Here is an 18,968-nt window from a genome sequence, read left to right on the forward strand (position 1 = left end):
GAAGGAATTTCTAGGGAAACCCAAAGACAACAGGGGAGACAAACAAGGATATTGAGGAAAATTGGAGCCTCTAGCACCTACAGCGAACATCAGACACAGCCTGTTAGCCAGATAAACATACAACTCACATTAAAGGTCTGTTTACCTAAGTTCTTGTTACCTAATACATCATGTCTGGCTTCAGTACAAAAGTACAAAGTATGCTAAAAGGGAAAAAAGAGACAAAGTAAGCATCGAGCCAAACTCAGATATGTCACAGATTTGGGAGTTATCAGACAAAGTGAACTATACGCAAGAATAGTCAGGTAGTATAAGCAAGAGATGGAAACTTAGACTCAAAAAGAAATGCTAAAAAAAAAAAAAAAAGGCCAGGCGCGGTGGCTCACGCCTGTAATCCCAACACTCCAACACTTTAGGAGGCTGAGGCGGGAGGATCACCTGAGGTCGGTAGTTCAAGACCAGCCTGACCAACATGGAGAAACCCTGTCTCTACTAAAAATGCAAAATTAGCCTGGCGTGGTGGTGCATGCCTGTAATCCCTGCTACTCGAGAGGCTAAGGCAGGAGAATAGCTTGAACCCAGGAGGCGGAGGTTGCAGTGAGCCAAGATCCTGTCATTGCACTCCAAGCCTTGGCAACAAGAGCAAAACTGTATCTCAAAAAAAAACAAAAACAAAAACACAAATGCTAGAAATAAAACATTGAAACAGAGATGAATGCCTTTGATGGCCTCATAAGACTGAACACAGCCAGAAAGAGTCAGTGAGCTTGAAGATATGTCAATAGTAACTTCCCATATTGAAATGGAAAGATTCCAAAAAGGAATGGAAAATTTTTAAAAATAGCAGAATATCCAAGAACTGTGGGATAATTTTAAAAGTGTAGGTTGGATTATAAGTGACTTACACTTATAATCCCAGCACTTTGGGAGACTGAGGCAGGCGACTGCTTGAGGCCAGGAGTTTGAGACCAGCCTGGACAACATGGCAAAACCCCATCTCTTAAAAAAAAAAAAAATTCGGGCCGGGCGCGGTGGCTCAAGCCTGTAATCCCAGCACTTTGGGAGGCCGAGACGGGTGGATCACGAGGTCAGGAGATCGAGACCATCCTGGCTAACACGGTGAAACCCCGTCTCTACTAAAACTACAAAAAACTAGCCGGGCGAGGTAGCGGCGCCTGTAGTCCCAGCTACCCGGGAGGCTGAGGCAGGAGAATGGCGTGAACCCGGGAGGCAGAGCTTGCAGTGAGCTGAGATCCGGCCACAGCACTCCAGCCCGGGTGACAGAGCGAGACGCTGTCTCAAAAAAAAAAAAAAAAAAAAAAAAAAAAAAATTAGCCAAGCATGGTGGTGCCCACCTGTAATCCCAGCTACTCAGGAGGCTGAGGTGGGAGGATCGCTTGAGCCTGGGAGGTGGAGACTGCAGTGAGCTGAGATCATGCCACTGCACTCCAGCCTGGGCAACAGAGTGAGAACTTGTCTCAAAAAAAAAGTAAAGTGTAGCTATGCATAATGGGAATACGGTAGTTCTCCCTTATCCACAGTTTCACTTTCTATGGTCAACTGTAGTCCAAAAATAGGTAAGTGCAGTACAATAAGATTTTGAGACAGAGGGAGAGAGACAATGCTCACATAACTTATTACAGTGTATTATTATAATTATTCTATTTTTATAAATCTCTTACTGTGCCTAGTTTATAGATTAAGCTTTATCATAGGTATATGTGTATCAAAAAAAACAAAAACAAAAAAAAACTATCCATCAGGTTCAGTACTATCCACGGTTTCAGGCATTCACTGGGAGTCTTGGAACATATGCCCTGTGGATGAAGGGGCGACTACCATACCAGAAGGAGAAGAGAGAATAGAAGAGGGAGAGATTAAAGTCAGAGTATGAGTAACTCTAGAAACTTTGCTCTAAACAAGATCAGAGAAATGATGTATCTCAGGGGGCAAATGAGGTAGAGTTTTGTTTTTAAGTCTTGTTTTGAATGCCATAGGAGTGGTCTAGGAGAGGATAATTTGATGCTGTAGGTGAGAGATGGGAGTGTTGCCAGAGCAATGTCCTCAAGGAGGCAAGAGAGGATGGGATCTGGTGTGCAAGCAGAGGGCTCGGCCAAGGAGCAGGTAACAGGAAGACAGCAGAGTGAGAGCAGGGCTGACGTGTGGCTGTGTGGTGGTGGGAACTCGTGCACATTCTTTTCTGATTGCTTCTGTTTTCAAGGTCATCAGCTGAGAGGAAAGCTGGGGGAGAGGGGTTAGAGGTTTGGGACCTTATGATTTAGTCTTTGAGGACACTAAATGGACTAGTGTGATTATGAATACAGTATGACTGCCAGCTGGTGGTAATGGCTCCCCTGAGGTCCAAAGTACTATATTCTGTTTTACCTGACCATTGTTGCATAACTCAAAATCCTGTTACACTGTGTCTTACTGGAAATGGACGAGTTTCACTAGCATCTCATCACAATAAGGATTTTGGTTCCCAGGAAAGAAGCATCAAGTTTGCCAAGTTAGATCTCCTCAGTAGGCCAGTTGGCTAATCCATTATATAATATGCCATGATTTCCCCTGGTTGTTATGTACGATCACTACTCTTGGGGACAACTATCAGGCTTATGGTTCAACAAGTACCAGTGCCTTCTAGATATCAAGGCACTGCTATAGGGGCAGAATAAAGCAGTATTTAACATCTACCTTCATGGAGTTTACATTTAGTGGGAAACAAAATACATGTCCAGTGTAAAGGGTTCTGCAAAAATAGCGCACGGCAAGGATAGGAACTTGGGGATTGCAGCTTTATATTGGAGGGTCAGGGAAGAGTTATCTGATAAATGACATTCGAGGTGAGGCCTGAAGGACGGAAAGACTAGAAGAGTAGGCCATAGGGGGAATAGGGAGCCAGGCTCTTGTGTTCACCTCTACTTTATAAACAGACTAATAGAAGGCAGGCAGCAACCATTGATGTCAACACTGCCACTTTTTACTAAATGTAATAAAACTTTAAATACATTCTGTCTACTCTTCCTGCAATACAACTCTGTGTGCACTTAATATTACATTTTCCCTTTCTTATCAAACTTGCTGTTTTACAAATTCAGCGTGTTCCAGTCAGCTGTATTTAGTATTTCCTTTTTGATCAAATTGTGAAAACCTGCCCAGTGGGAACCCATTAACTGGCTGTTTTGTCCTCTCAGAACTGCCTCAGACATTTTTGTTTTGTTTTATTTCATCCCCAGACTTTTGTTTTGTTTTGTTTTGGAGACGAAGTCTTGCTCTGTAGCCCAGGCTGGAGTGTAGTGGCATGATTTGGCTCACCACCACCCCCGCCTCCTGGGTTCAAGCAATTCTCCTGTCTCAGCCTCCCCAGTAGCTGGGATTACAGGTGCACACCACTGCACCCGGCTAATTTTTTATATTTTTAGTAGGGATGGGGTTTCACCATGTTGGCCAGACTGGTCTTGAACTCCTGACCTCAGGTGATCCACCCGCCTCAGCCTCCCAAAGTGCTAGGATTACAGGCGTGGGCCACCGCACTGGGTCAGCCACAGACATTTTTGAAAGCACCCTTATTTCCAGTAACAAGATATTCCAGGCCCACTCTGATCCCTACCCCCAAACATAATTAGCTCCTGCACAAGGAGCCCTGATATTAGAGGCCCAAGATGACCCAGGGGTGTACATCCCACTTGATCGCATAAGCACTGGTTGTAGCAGGACACTGCTGTTGAGCCACCAGGAAAACACAGACTTGGGAAAGACATCAGATCTTTCTAAGGTCCCAGGTTCGTACAGGTATCTCCAGTTTAGCTGTCATCACCTAGTCCTTTTTTTGTCTCATTTTAATGTAATTTAGTTAATGTAGTTAATTTACTGTAGTTAATAACATACTTAAAATTTAGGCCGGGCGCGGTGGCTCAAGCCTGTAATCCCAGCACTTTGGGAGGCCGAGACGGGCGGATCACGAGGTCAGGAGATCGAGACCATCCTGGCTAACACGGTGAAACCCCGTCTCTACTAAAAAATACAAAAAACTAGCTGGGCGAGGTGGCAGGCGCCTGTAGTCCCAGCTACTCGGGAGGCTGAGGCAGGAGAATGGCGTAAACCCGGGAGGCGGAGCTTGCAGTGAGCTGAGATCCGGCCACTGTACTCCAGCCTGGGCGACAGAGCGAGACTCCGTCTCAAAAAAAAAAAAAAAAAAAAAAAAAAATTTAAACCCTTCTTGACTGGATAAACAGAATGTATGTCCACGAAACGGAATACTATGCAGCAATAAAAAAGGAATGGACTACTGCTATGTGTTACATGAACCTGAAAAATGTTATGCTTAGTGAAAAAAGCCAGACACAAAAGATGTCATGTCACATGATTCCATTTATATTAAATGACCAGAAAACGTAAATCTATAGACACAAAGCAGACCAGTAGTTGCCTGGGCTGGGGTTAGGAGTAGGGAGCTTTTGGGAATGATAGAAATGGATTGTGGTGCTGGGCACAGCGGCTCATGCCTGTAAACCCAGCACTTTAGGAGGCTGAGGCAGGCAGATCATTTAAGGCCAGGAATTCAAGACCAGCCTGGCCAACATGGCGAAACCCCATCTCTACTAAAAACACAAAAATTAGGTGGGGTGGGTGTGGTGGTACACACCTGTAATCCCAGCTACTGGAGAATCCCAGCAGGAGAATCACTTGAACCCAGGAAGCAGAGGTTGCAGTGAGCTGAGATCGTACCACTGCACTCCAGCCTGGGAGACAGGGTGAGACTTTGTCTCTTTAAAAAAAAAAAAAAAAAAAAAAAAAAAAAAAAAAAAGACTTGTGCTAAGGAAATACACAATTCCATAATCATAGAAATCATTGGATTTATATCTCAAGAAATTTTTTTTGAGATGGGGTCTTGTTCTGTTGTCCAGAGTTGGGGTACAGTGATGCGATTATAGTTCACAGCAGCCTTGAACTCCCGCGCTCAAGCAATCCTCTCGTCTCAGCCTCCTGAGTGGCTGGGACCACAGGCATGCACCACTATGCTTGGCTAATTTTTAAAAATTTCGTAGAGACAGGGTCTTGTTATGTTGCCCAGGCTGGTTTTGAACTCCTGATCTCAGGTGATCCTCCTGCTTTAGCCTCCCAAAGCATTGGGATTACAGACATCAGCCACTGTACCCAGCCTCAAAATTGTTTAAAAAAAATTAAACCCTTCTTTTAACTTCTACATCTACCTCCTTAATTGGCTATATTGACCTAATAAGCTATTCCATTATATTAACTTTAAAAAAAAAAAAAAACTAAATATTTTTCCATACCTTGCAATGATATCCCTCATCACAAATCTGCCTTAATCTTTATAACAGCTGTATCCTCGTTTGGATCTCAGGTGCAGCCAGAACATGACAATTTATTGCTCATCTGTTCATTCCTACCCTTTTTCCTATAGGTGCTCCATTTTTTTTTTTTTTTTTTTTTTGAGACGGAGTCTCGCTCTGTCACCCAGGCTGGAGTGCAGTGGCCGGATCTCAGCTCACTGCAAGCTCCGCTTCCCGGGCTCACGCCATTCTCCTGCCTCAGCCTCCCGAGTAGCTGGGACTACAGGCGCCGCCACCTCGCCCGGCTAGTTTTTTGTAGTTTTAGTAGAGACGGGGTTTCACCGTGTTAGCCAGGATGGTCTCAAACTCCTGACCTCGTGATCCGCCCGTCTCGGCCTCCCAAAGTGCTGGGATTACAGGCTTGAGCCACCGCACCCGGCCTGGTGCTCCATTTTCTTAAAATCTCTTATTTTTCACTCTGATGATTGAAGAAGAGATCAATCGATGGTTGCTTTGCTTGTGACCTTCCTGCAAGTTCTTGTGAGGACTGAGTGTGACGCTTTGCTTACCAGCTCTTTCTAAAATATATAAATAGCCCAGTCTTCTAAAATTGGGGGCTCAAATCCACAAATGACATGTTATTTGAAAATACTGGATTTAATAGAAAATATCACATTGTAAACAAATCCATTGATCCATGAGCTTAAAACAGAATGACAGCACAATCACATAGAAAAGCTAAAGACAAAACGCTAGTACCAAACATAGCCCTTAGGCCTGAGCCAGGCTCTTAAAGGTCTTTCGCAGAAATAGAGGCAGCAGTAGCTTCAAACAGGCACAAAAACAGCCAGGAGGAGGCAGCATCCACTCCATGAAGGCCTAAGACAATGAAAGGAAGCCAGAGCAACAGACCACCTTGGGATCCGCGGAGAAGGATAAATGGGCAAAAGAGTTGTATTTCCTGATGTTCTCAGAACATCAGACCACACCATGTGAATCTAAGCAGGACTATTTTAAGTGGGGAAACAATACTAGAAACATTTGGTGTGTTTTCCTGGCACTCACCTCCTAGGGAAGCAGGACAGCGGGACACTCAGGAGTTGTGACTAAACTCACACTTAAGCTGCCTGCCCAGACCGTCCTCTTGGCTAAACACAACACTGAAATTGTGGCAGTGTCTGTTGCCCCAGTGGACCTCCTACTTACTAATGAGTATGTAAAACAGAGGAGCCACAGTGAGGCCTTTCACAAAAACACAGGGCTCTGGGGGGAAAACGGCTTTCACCTTCCTCCTTTTGGTGCTGCAGAGTCCCTGAGGGAGAGAAGTTTGACATGGCTGGGCCCCTTGAGGCTCTGGGTTTATCAGCAGAAGCTGCCTCTTTGTGACCCCACCCACCCAAATCCACCCCCAGGTTCTCCCAGTTCAGAGAAAAGCTGTGGAAGTGGAAAAGCTGTGGAAGTGGAAAAGCTGTGGAAGTGGAAAACAACTGGAAGAAGGAAGGAAGGGTTCGTTTTCTTTCCACTGCACTTGTTACGGACCAAAGAGCCTGCTTCCTTGCACTTATTTTACATACTGAGAGTTTGTGCCTTAACCTGGAACAATGGTTCTCAACCAAGGGGCAGGCCTGTGCAAGAAGGACTCTCAAGACTCTTCAAAGAGGTGGTGTCCAATATACACAAGCCCCTAATTCCCTCCCACTTGAAAATCAGTGCATGTAAGGAGAGAAATTCCTGACGGGAGTGTGCTGTACATGTGAACCGTGGCTGAAGCAGAACAAAAAGTTTAAAACTCCCAACCTGGGTTTGGTAGACATCGAAATGATGGAGTACATTTTGCAGAGATTTTTTTTCTGATTAAGTTACAAACAAATCATTCTCCCTATAGCTAAACTCCATGACTAGGCTCCCAGCCTCCTGGCCAAGAACAATAAGTTTACCCACTTATCTGGAGTAACCATACTAGATTAAAGAAATACAATTCTTTCTTCTAAAGACAATTTCCAGAAAGACCTGCCTTTCCCTATGGCTACTTGACACTAGGTCCCAGCACAGGCTAATCGCTGTATGGTTTCTTAGAAGATTGGCTTTTCTCAGTTTCTTTCTCTTTGATACTGTACAAGGGGTCCACCAACTTGTTATGAACAAGCATTAAACCTACAAAAAATTAAAAGAAAAGTAGTTAATTCAGACAGTGGCAAGAGTTCCTTGATTATCAATCATAACATCCAGGAGCTCTCAAATTTTGTCTTAGAGCTGACTCTTCCCTCTTTTTTCTATGATCCCCAAATGATAAACACCCTAAGAGTACAAGAAGAGTTATTCACAGTGAGTACTTTTATAAATTCAATCACTATGGGAGTTGGCTATTTAAAGGTTAGTCTTTTCAGCAAAGAACAAATTCCTAATTGACCTGCTTGAGTAAAGGAGGATTTTCACATGTTTGCCTAAAGCAGTGTGCATCCTTTTAAAGTAAAAGAAGAGCCGGGCATGGCAGCTTTCATGCCTATAATCCCAGCACTTTGGGAGGCCGAGATGGGTGGATCCCCTGAGGTCAGGAGTTGAGATAAGCCTGGGCAACATGGCGAAACCCTGTCTCTACTAAAAATACAAAAATTAGCCAGGTGTAGTGGCGGGCACCTGTAATTCCAGCTACTTGGGAGGTTGAGGCAAAGAGAATCACTTAGGCCCGGGAGGTGTAGGTTGCAGTGAGCTGAGATCACACCACTGCACTCCAGCCTGAGTGACAAAGTGAGACCCTGTCTCAAAAAAAAAAAAAAAAAAAAAAAAAGTAAAAGAAAGGAAGATCGTCCTGATAATTCAGTGTCTCACCTAGAGGGGAATGGCTGTTTAAGATTTGAAAAGAGAAAACCTGAAGCTCAATGGCACTGTGAGGTCACCACATAGTCCTTGGACCATACTCGGCATTTTCTTTCCTCCTTCTCCGAGCAAATATATCTCCAGAAATGGATCTTTGCAGTCACAGGTGGAAAAGAAATGACAGTGTAGTGTGATGCAATTGGGTTTGATATTTCTTAAGATTACAGTTGTCAAGTAAAATGACCAGAGGATGAAAGCTGGATCTACTACTCACTCCTGGTACACCCTGAGCTTGACCACCTCCTCCTGGACCCACACCTCCCTCACCTTTGAAATACTTGACAGTCTTCACTTTCAGCTCCAAGGTGGCATCCTCATCACACACAAATACGGTGCGGGGATGCTGCTGGAAGGCAGACACGGTCCACATGTGGTTCACTCCCTCCTCAATGGCCTTGTACAAAGCAAATGCCTTGTGAGCACCTGTGATGAGGATCATCACCTGGGGATCAGAAAACAAGTCTGTGATAGAGGGGAGCATTCCAGACACCCTAAACAGTTGTAAGGATGATTGTTTTTCATATCATATTGTAAGTAGTTACCATGCAACATACTTTTGCTCAGTGCTCCTTGTGCTTTATCACACAAAGAACCCGAGGCAGGCGGCATCATTATCCCCATGTTATATGATAAGAAAACAGAGCCCAGGGGTTTAAGTAACTTGCCCAGGGTTATTTATGACCCTAAAGTTCATGTTCTTGACCACCACGTGACAGTGCCTCCAGGTATCTTTGATGATGCCTATGAAAGTGCCCTGTCAACAGACATGCCATGCCCAGGCCCGCTATCCCGTCAGCTTGGTGACTCTCCACAAGCACAGTTTGTGAAAGAGGGCTCCTAACCTGTACCACCAGCAAGGATGCTTTGCAGGCAATAGTGGGAGTTATCTCACTGTGGGGATAACTGTGGGGCCTCTAAGGCTGAATCCCAGAAAGGCTGCCCCATTATCTGGTCACTTTCAGTTCACAGCATTAAACCTATGAACTAATGTGACTTGGGATGATGGTTTTTGTGAATATATAATAAACAAAGGCACAGTCTCCACTTAACAGTTAAGATATCAAGAATGTAAGTGATCTTAAAGAACTCAGCTCTATTCAAACGCAGGAAAAGAGAAAAAAAATAACTCAGTTCTATAGATTTCCTTTCATTTTAATTCACATGTGCCACAGAGTTGTGAACAGGATGTACTGTTCCTTTCTTAAAAGATTAGAACGCAGAAGCAGAGAGGGAATGTGACTATTTATTCCGGACCCCTCAGCAACCCAGAACTCTTTTTAGAAAAGATAATCTCCTGATTTCCAGTCCCAGGTCCTTTCCCAGATCAAGATGCCCTCATGATAAAGACAGGTTTAAGCTGCAAGGCTAAAAACAGCAAGTAAACACCCCCACCCCACGTACTGATTGAAGATTACCCAACAGAAATCTGGGTGCTGTCACTCAAATCACAGAAGTTCACTTTAAACAGGGAATTTTTCACTGATTTAGATGCTTGTTTATTGGCTTGGGCAAAGAACTGTAAATCTAACATGTCTGTAGCTGCTTCCCACTGAATACACATCAGAAAGGAAGAGAAAATGCTTCTAAAGTTCTAATGAAAATAAGGAAATTGGAACCACAAAAAATTCAAATTCAAATGATAGTCAATTTTTTAGGGAAAAAGCTAAATTCAGTTTAAAACACTTATATTTTAATCACACTTCACCACATTTATTAATCTCTGAGCACGGGGCTAGAAGCACAAGCATCCTTGGTGTCCAAACAGTGACCTCTACCAATTACAAGGAACAAGGGAGCCCCTCTCTCCATACCTGGTCAGGTACAAAATTCATATTCCAACATTAGTGATGCTGGCCTCCTCTCTGCCTGTGAAAAGCATGAAAGGGGCCCGAGGCCAGAGAGCCTGCTGTCCCAGGCAGTCAGCCAAAGGCACCAAAAACATGCTCAAGGGATTCACCTCACACTGGGAATAATGATGTCTTCCAAAGAGGCAAGAGGAACAGTGAGTAACAGGGTCGGCAGGGATTTTAGCTTTATTTATCATGTCTTCATCTTTAATAAGAGTGTAGGTGGTACAAGTATAGTTAAGACTAATAAGAGAAAGACAAGTCCACCCAGTGCAAAGCTGGTGGGGCCCTTGCGCCCTTACCTCTCTAGCATCCATGACGGTGCCCACCCCCACCGTCAAGGCCATGGTGGGCACCTTGGTGAGTTCTCCATCGAAGAACCTAGCATTGGCCAGGATGGTGTCCATGGCCAGTGTCTTCACACGGGTCCTGGACACCAGACTGGAGCCTGGTTCGTTGAAGGCAATGTGTCCATCAGGGCCGATGCCTACAGGGAGAGAGCCCACGCAGCCCTGTGAGTCTCAGGGATCCAAGATTTCAAGAATGGACAATTTCTCCTTCCCTAACTAGGGTCTGAAAAAAAATCATTGAAAGCTGTGTCACCTTTCTTATTTGCAGCCCTGGGCAGGTACACCTTAAACATGTGCTCTGTCCCCCTTCCTACCATTTCTTTCTCTTTGACATACTGTCTCAGAGGAGACCCTCCCCACCATTTCTATCTGAGGCACACACATTGTTAACTTGCTACCACCCCCAAAAAACTGAGGAAGAAGCACTGCAAACAGCTTCTGCCTCCTCAGATTGTCAGAAAAGTGGACCTTCTCTGTCTCTTCTACCTGTAGTTAGAGGGTCCTGCTGCTGGGATAGAGGTGCAGTGAACAAAACACCCAGAGAACCTGGACAGGGGCTGCCAAGGTTCTAAAATCTCAGAGGATGAGAGCTCCTTCCCACCTCCTCCCCACCTTTAAGTACAGAACAGTGATCTCTAGAGTAATAAAAGGCAATTCAATGTTACCCCTCATGGGTAACTCCAGAGGTGGCGACAGATGGACACACAGAAGGGCAGCCCAGAGGACCCGAGCACAGATCCAAGAAGCAGACACCTGCTCCCACCTGCGGACCTTGAGTGAGTCACCTAACTTCTCTGGGGTTCACCTGCCTATCTATAGGGGCTGTGTGGGGACTTTTGGAACTGCATGAGTCCACGATGTTAAATGTTTAGATAAGTTCCAGGACTGATCCATAAAACCTTAAGACTGGGGAGTAGACAGAATCTCAGAGTCCAAACCCAAACCTCTCAGTTTACAGACAAGGCATCAAACTGCAGAAAGAGATCCCCAAGATAACACAATTCCTGAGTAACAGAGCCAGCAGGGCCCATTTCTCCCACCTGTCTCTGCGGTCACTAGCACACCCAGAGGAAGCTGTCTGGAGACAGGCATGGTGTCTTGTCCTCCTTCCCATGGGTCTGGCCCTGGACATGTGTGCTGCAGAGTGTCAAGCTTACCTCCAACAAATAGCTCGATCCCACCTGCAGCCTTGATCTTCTCTTCAAAGGCATCACATTCTGCCTGTAGGTTGACTGCATTCCCATCCAGAATGTGGGTGTTTTCTGGGTGGATGTCAATGTGCTTGAAGAAGTTGTTCCACATGAAGGAGTGGTAACTCTCTGGGTGGTCTCGAGGAAGGCCTGTGGGGTCATGGGGCACTCAGTCATGCCTAGGCCAAGCCAAAGCCCCCCTCCTAAGAAGGATGCCAGGACACCAAGCTGACCTACAGAGACACTCCCAGGGGTCTGCCCATCTGGGAGTCTTAGGCACCAGCCCTCTGACCCCTAGCCACTCAGGACAGACTGAGCCAGTATCCGTAAGTGTCCACCCACCCAGCACCACCATCTGTGGCCACAGGGCTGGGCCAGAGTAACTGCACACCAAGGGCCTGGGAAATCCCCACATTCTAAATCTGGTTTTCATAAGGCAATGACCATAGGTTAGAGGCTGGGGACACTCTGGCCCCCTGGGGTAGGGCTGGAGTCATCTTAGAAAGCAAGCAAGCACACCCCTCACCCTGTGCCTCTCACCCCACCATCCACTCCCAGTTCTACCCCACTCAGCCTGAATAAATTCCAGCTTGAACACCAGGTGGTTAGAGGGAACTATCTCAAGGCTTCCCCAAATCAACTTTTTTTTTTAGCCAGGAAAAAAAAAATAATAATGTTTAGTGTTAAGCATTAAGAATATGTAAAATCAGCCTTAAAAAGGAAGGAAATTTTGACACACGCTACAACAATGGATGAACCTTGTGGACTTTATGCTAGGTGAAAGAAGCCAGTCAAAAAGACAAATACTTTATGATTCCAGTTATATACTCTAGTTTGATTCTAGAGTAGTCAAATTCATAGAAACAGACAGTAAAATGGTGGTTTCCGCGGCTGGTGAAGGGGGAAATGAGAAGTTACTGTTTCACGGGTATAGAGCCTGGGTCTTACAAGATGAAAAGAGTTCTAGAAATTGGTTGCACAACAATGTGAATGCACTTAACACTACTGAACTATACATAGAAAGGTGGTTAAGATGGTAAATGTCATGTTGTATGTATTTGACCACAATTTTTTTCTTTTAAAAAGGATGTTAAAATGAAGCTGTTACAAAAGGACTGGGTGAAGGGGACGTGATAGAAGACTAAGGTATAGCCTTTCAGCAGCAGGAAGGACACCAATCTCGGGTCCCCTCCAAGTGTACCTGGCAGAAAGGGGAGCTGGAGGCCACACGCAGGAGAGAAAGCACAGATACAGATCCTAGGGGAAACACCCCAGCCAGGATCCCACTTGCAATCATTTGTTCCAGAAAGAAATGGCATGGAGTTGGGGAGCAGGCAGAGGAGAAGGAGATACTCTAATATTTATTAAGTATCTGTTATGTGTAAGAAACTTCCACATCTTTTATGATACCATTTAATGCTTACAACCTGTGAGGGCAGCTTTACTAGCCCCATTTTATAGCTGAGTAAACCAAGAGGTAAATATTGATAATTGAGCCTATCATCAAATGTCACTGGCTCCCTGATTCCTCTCCAGGGCTGGGCCAATGAGAGGAGGAGCATCAGTCTCCTAGAATCAGGAAAGAACCTTGAAAGAGAGACTCACCCACGTACTCATCCATGTTGAAGGTCTTCACATATTTAAAGGACAGGTCCCCATTCTTATAGTATTCAATCAGCTTCTTGTAGCAGCCAAGTGGGGTACTCCCTGAAAGAGTGACCACAGCCATGAACACCCCCTGCACCCCAAGTCTGGAAGCCCAGAGGGTATACAGGAATGAGTCTGGGCTGCTCACAGGGAGAACCTGTCAGATCTGAAGTCCTACCCAGTACTCCAATCCTACCTGCCATCCATCCATTAATTGCTTGTTTAATGCCTATTTTGCCACTAGACTTTAAGCTCCAGGAGGGCAGGACTGTGTCTGCCTTGATTACTGCTGAATCCCGAATATCCAGCACACTGATGACTGAAATCACTCTGATTAGTACCTGAGTGAACATCATACTTAATTATTGACATGATACTCCCTGCACAAGTACCATGTGATAAGGACACAGGGGAGCAAGGGACAGTAACTACTCTAAAATAACTCAGCTGTTTAGGAGTAGAACACAAAGCAGGAACATCAGTTGTGATGGGGTAAAGCACAGGCTCACCCAGTGCTTCAGGGTTCAAGGAAGACTCCCCTGAGGAGCAGCGAAGCCCTAGTTGAGTCTCATTAAAAAGTCAATGTCATGGCCAGGCGTGGTGGCTCACGCCTGTAACCCCAACACTTTAGGAGGCCAAGGCAGGTGGATAACTTGAGGTCAGGAGTTCAAGACCAGTCTGGACAACATGGTGAAACCTCGTGTCTACTAAAAATACAAAAATTAGCTGGGCATTGGGGCATATGCCTATAATCCCAGCTACTCAGGAGGTTGAGGCACAAGAATCACTTGAACCTGGGAGGCAGAGGTTGCAGTGGGCCAAGATCGCTCCACTGCACTCCAGCCTGGCCAACAGAGCCAGACTCCATCTTGAAAAAAAACAAAAAAGTCAATGTCATAAAAACACACACATAATAAAAGGTAGGAGGACACTGTATATTAAAAGACTAAAGATGCATGAATCCTGACTGGACACTGGATTAATTTTTAAAAAACCAACCTATAAAAGATAAATGTGGACAACTGAGAACAACAATTGTGAACATAGTTTGCATATGAGATGATGGCGTGATTTTTCATTTTCTTAGGTATGATGGTATCGTAGTTGTGTAGGAGAATGTCCTTAATTCTCAGGAGATATGTGCTGAAGGATTTAGAGAGAAGTGTCAGGATGTCTGAAAAAAACTTGTGTGTGTATAGATACAGAACAAGGGCCAGAGAAAGGTAAAAGCAAATGTGGCAAAATGGTAACAACTGGTGAATTTAGGTGAATGGTACTGATCTGTTTTTTTTTTTTTTCAACTTTTCTGAATATTTGAAATTGTGCAAACTAAAAAAATGAAAGGAAAAAAAAAAACTATCAAGATTACATCATGTCACCCTTCTTTTCAAAATCCACCATTAGCTTCTCATTTTACCCTCAGCAACACCAGTCCTTCTAAGGCTCCATAGAACCTGGTCCCTGGCTATAAGACCCTCCCTGCCACCATATCCAACACTGCACAGCCCCACCCCTGCCGACACACTCCCTATCCTTTCCTGCTTCATGTTTCTTCTTTCCTCTCATCACCATCTAACATACTCTATATTTTGCTAATTGTTTATTATCTGTCTCTCCCGTTATAATTTAAGCCTCAGAAGGCAGAAGTTTATATCCTTTTTGTTCACTGCTGTATCCTTAGAGGCTAGAACAGCTCTGCACACAGAGGGCACTCAATAAATACCTGCTGAGTGAATGGCAGCTCCCCACAACTCACCCAAAATAATCAGTTGGTCCATGTGACAAGGCCTTAGCTATGCCTGAGCCACATAGCTTCCTCTCTCCTGCCATTTTCCAAACTTCTAGCCTTCCCATGAATCCTCTGAACTTCCCAATATCTAGCCAATAAACTCCTTTTCTGCTTAATTTAGCTGGAGTTGGTTTCTGCGGTTTCCACTCAGAACCCTGACAGGTGCTACATCTAACAGAAGGAATGTTCCAAGGAACCCGTGTGGAAATGCTGTCCTGTTGGTTCAAGCAGGACAGGCAGGGAGAGGTCAGGTTTTGGAGGGCCTTAATGCCACTCTGAAGAGCTTGGATCTGACTCTGCAATGATGGGAATGAGGGAATGGTTTCAGAAGACCAGACTCTGAGCCATACAGAGGTTGGGTCTCTCCACAGTTAGGAGACAGGATGTTAGCACAGCCTCCAGAGGGCCTGAGACATTGGTGGTTTCACAGGCACAGGTAGATACTACTCCCACAAACCTCTACTACAGAGCTCAGCAAACTTTGGTCCACAGGCCAAATTTGGCCTGTGGCCTGTATTTTTTTATTTTTTAGTTTTTTAGACAGAGTCTCGCTCAGTCACCCAAGCTGGAGTGCAGTGGCACAATCTCAGCTCACTGTAACCTGTCTCCTGGGTTTAACTGATTCTCCTGCCTCGGCCTCCTGAGTAGTGGGATTATAGGTGCCTGCCACCATGCCCAGCTAATTTTTATATTTTTAGTAGAGGTGGGGTTTCACCATGTTGGCCAGGCTGGTCTCTAATTCCTGACTGATGGACCCACCTCAGCCTCCCAAAGTGCTGGGATTACAGGCATGAGCCACCATGCCCAGCACTACGGCCTGTTTTTATACAGATCATGAGTTAAGAATGGTTTTCTTTTCTTTTCTGCGACAGAATCTTGCTCTGTCGCCTAGGCTGGAGTGCAACTGCACAATCATGGTTCACTGCAGCCTCGACCAGGCCCAAGCAATCCTCACACCTCACACCGCAGCCTCCTCAGTAGCTGGGACTATAGGCATGTGCCACCATGCCTAGCTAATTTTTGTATTTTTTTTGTAGAGATGGGGTTTTGCCATGTTCCCCAGGTGAATCTCAAACTCCTGGGCTCCAGCAATCTGCCCACCTCAGCCTCCCAAAGTGCTGAAATTACAGATGTGAGCCACCGTGCCTGGCCTAGTTTTTACATTTTTAAATAGTTTTTTTTTTTAATTATAGAATAATTACATTTTGTGACATGTGAAAATTATATAAGTTCAAACTTCAGTGTCCATAAAGTTTTATTGGCCTACAACCATACTCATTCACTTATATATTGTCTTCTCTTTTTTTGAGACAGGGTCTCACTCTGTCCCCCAGGCTGGAGTACAGTGACACAATCTTGGCTCACTGCAGCCTCAATCTACCGGCTCAAGCGATCCACCTACCTCAGCCTCCCAAGTAGCTGGGACTACAGGTGAGCGCCACCGTGCCAGGCTAATAATAGCTGCTTTCAAACAACAGAAGGGTGAGGTTGTTGCAACAGAGACTATATGGCTAGTGAAGTCTAAAATATTTACTACTGGCCTTTTACAGAAAAAGTTTGGACTGCAAGGAAGACAAAAAAGAAAAAGAAGTTTGAAGAACCCCCCGACACACACCACACACATATACACACTCTAATGGATGGGCCAGGTAGGGCCACTAGGGCAAACCCACCCATCTCTGAAAGAAATAATCAGGACATTTGTCTTGAGGAGCTGGGGTCAAAATATCTTTCTGAAAAAGCAACATTTTGATTTTTTCCAAAAGAAATTAGGACTGTTTTTTACTTAGGTCCTGTGTTTAATTAAGCCTTACAGAAAATTACCTAAGTGACTATCTTCTCAATTCTCCCAAGGATGGTACTTAGCTAGTACCCCCTCTAGATACAAAGAGAAATTAATTCATTACATAAAATGAATGCCTTAGGGTATCAGGACTTAATTCTGTTAAGAAACCCTGGTGGACAAGGCTGACTTAGGATGTAGCCTAAAAATCAAGTTCTTTGTGCCTGACCAAGATCCCTTCTGCTCCAGGATTCTGCAGGAACAGGCAGCACTAAATCAACCCATAAGGGAAGCTGGGTCCTTTGTATGTGGAAGGGGCAGGAAGGTGCTCTCTCAGCACCAGTACCCCAGAGCTCCCGGGAAGTCCCTTGGCTGAGTGAGCCCGTGTACCTGGCCCCTGTTGCCTACTCTCTCCACTCCTATCCACAGCACCCTCTCCATCCAAGAACGCACCAGTGGGGAGCCCCAGGGTGAAGTACTTCTCTGGCCCTGGGTTAAACTGGATGATGCGGTTCCTGATGTATTTAGCCGCCCACTCGCTGGCCTGAGAATAGTGGTCCAGGATGATGAGTTTCATCTTGTCCTGCAGTGGGGGAGAGGAGATGACAGAAAGGAATCAATGGTAAGGGGCAGAGAAAGAGATGGAGGTGGTGGGAGAAGCTTCTCTTACCCAGCAACAATCCCCCCTTCCCAAGCTGTCTGAGCCAGGAAAAAGGCCTGACTTTCTATTCACAGAGGAGCTAAGAGGTTGGGCCAGTCGCCTCCACCACCCACAGTCCACTAGGAGGCGCTACTGGGGGCAGATCTGGGTTCTAATCTCAGCTCCTTCGCTTACCAACTGAAGGACCTCGGTCAAAGGACCTAAGTTTTCTCTGAGCCGTTTCCTCCTATGTAAAAATTGTGACAATAGTACCTACTTCACAGACTTCACGACGGGTAATATGAAATGAGAGAATGCGTGTAAACCACTTAGTATTTACTATGTTGGCTGTTACCATCCGGATAGATGCTCTGCTCAGCCCCGCCTCCCTCATCCCTGCCCCCACGGGAGCGGGATACTCGACCCGCTCCCCGCCCTCTACCCCATGACTCTTCCTCAAGAAGTAGAGAGGTCATAGGATCATGCTGGGCCACTAGAGCAGGTGGGGCAATGAGCTCTGCCTCGGGAGCTGTGTGCTGAGGGACTAGCGGAGGGGTGTTCCTACTGGCCCGCCTTGCTTTGCGAACCCCTCTGGGTCCTCAGTTTCCCCCAAAGCACAAAAGGGAAAAGGTAATCGCTCCGGAAGGAGGACGTTTTGCTCCCCCAGCACTGCGGTTAGTGGGAGTGGGAAAGCAAGAGGCGAAGGTGGCCCGCGCGGTCGTCGGTGGGGTACAGCGTGTCCCCCACCCCGATTACCACCCCATCGCCCCTCCGATCCCGCCTGGAAAATGTGTGAGAGCGGCTCCCCGGGGTCCCGACCCCGGGTGCCGTAGGGCTGGGACAGCGCTCTGCGCTCCGGCCCGCGAGGAAGGTCCCCGCCAGCCCTTCTCCCCACTTACGCGGACGCCTCTCGCGGCGGCTGCAGCTACTGCGCCGGCGGCCCGGCCCCGCGCGGGTCACGTGGCTGCGGGTCACGCGGCGCCGCGTGCGCCGCCCGCTGGGCTGACTCAGCGGGGCCGCAGCTACTGGGACTGACTCTCCCGGCGGAGGGATTCCGGCCACTCAAATCCCACCTTGGCCCGTGGCCCCGGCAGGCCCTGGAACAGACCGTAAAAAACACACTTTCCCTTGGGAGGCGGGGATGCGAGCCTGGTTTGTGTGTGTGTGTGTGCAAGAGGAGGGAGACTTGAGGGGTGTCGGGTCGCCCCCAGGAATGCAGCCCTCTGGAACTTGGGGCTCGGGCCGGGGGTTTTAGTGCAGGGATTGAGCTGGGGGCAGGCAAAGCAGAATCGCTTCGTCAGTCTCTTAGGATTGGGCCTGGCTCTGTCTTCAGTTTCTTTGTTTAGATGCCATTTATTTACCCAGGTGTTAAAACTTTTGTTGTTTAAAATACAATTGGACTTCTTAATGTACTTTTTTAAAGATCAAACTTTGCAGCATTATATAATAGAGAAAAAGGCAGGTCCCTGGTTTCCCCAACTCCCCACACCAAGATAACCATTGCTTAGAGTACATTATGAATTGCTTTCTATGAATATGCTTACACT

The 18,968-nt window shown here is 46.1% G+C and overlaps 1 protein-coding gene across 2 annotated transcripts; it reads right to left on the reverse strand.

Annotated features, from left to right (window-relative positions):
• Positions 1-5,934: 5,934 nt before the first annotated feature.
• On the reverse strand, positions 5,935-18,388 carry GNPDA1 (glucosamine-6-phosphate deaminase 1). 2 transcript variants are annotated; one of them, XM_017872957.1, is made up of 7 exons: positions 18,321-18,388; positions 17,235-17,364; positions 13,168-13,269; positions 11,530-11,712; positions 10,325-10,509; positions 8,443-8,617; positions 5,935-7,452 (listed from the first exon to the last, which is right to left on the reverse strand). In XM_017872957.1, the coding sequence occupies exons 2-7, from the start codon at positions 17,356-17,358 to the stop codon at positions 7,352-7,354; spliced, it is 870 nt and encodes a 289-aa protein (XP_017728446.1). In that variant the 5' UTR covers positions 17,359-17,364; positions 18,321-18,388; the 3' UTR covers positions 5,935-7,351. The 2 variants fall into 2 exon arrangements, with proteins under 2 accessions (XP_017728446.1, XP_017728447.1); XM_017872958.1 differs by lacking the exon at positions 18,321-18,388 and adding an exon at positions 17,617-17,810.
• Positions 18,389-18,968: the final 580 nt, after the last annotated feature.

Source organism: Rhinopithecus bieti, unplaced genomic scaffold, assembly GCF_001698545.2.
Source record: "Rhinopithecus bieti isolate Rb0 unplaced genomic scaffold, ASM169854v2 scaffold_7438, whole genome shotgun sequence".
Classification (NCBI taxonomy): domain Eukaryota; kingdom Metazoa; phylum Chordata; class Mammalia; order Primates; family Cercopithecidae; genus Rhinopithecus; species Rhinopithecus bieti.

Bases quoted from the DNA above. Each gene is read 5' to 3' on its own strand.
- GNPDA1 (XM_017872957.1), bottom strand. From the start codon at position 17,358: ATGAAACTCATCATCCTGGACCACTATTCTCAGGCCAGCGAGTGGGCG. The intron at 10,510-11,529 runs GTAAGCTTGACA...CTCTCCCTGTAG, and splicing joins GATCGAGCTATTTGTTGGAG to GCATCGGCCCTGATGGACAC. The intron at 8,618-10,324 runs GTAAGGGCGCAA...TCTGATCCCCAG, and splicing joins CCGTCATGGATGCTAGAGAG to GTGATGATCCTCATCACAGG.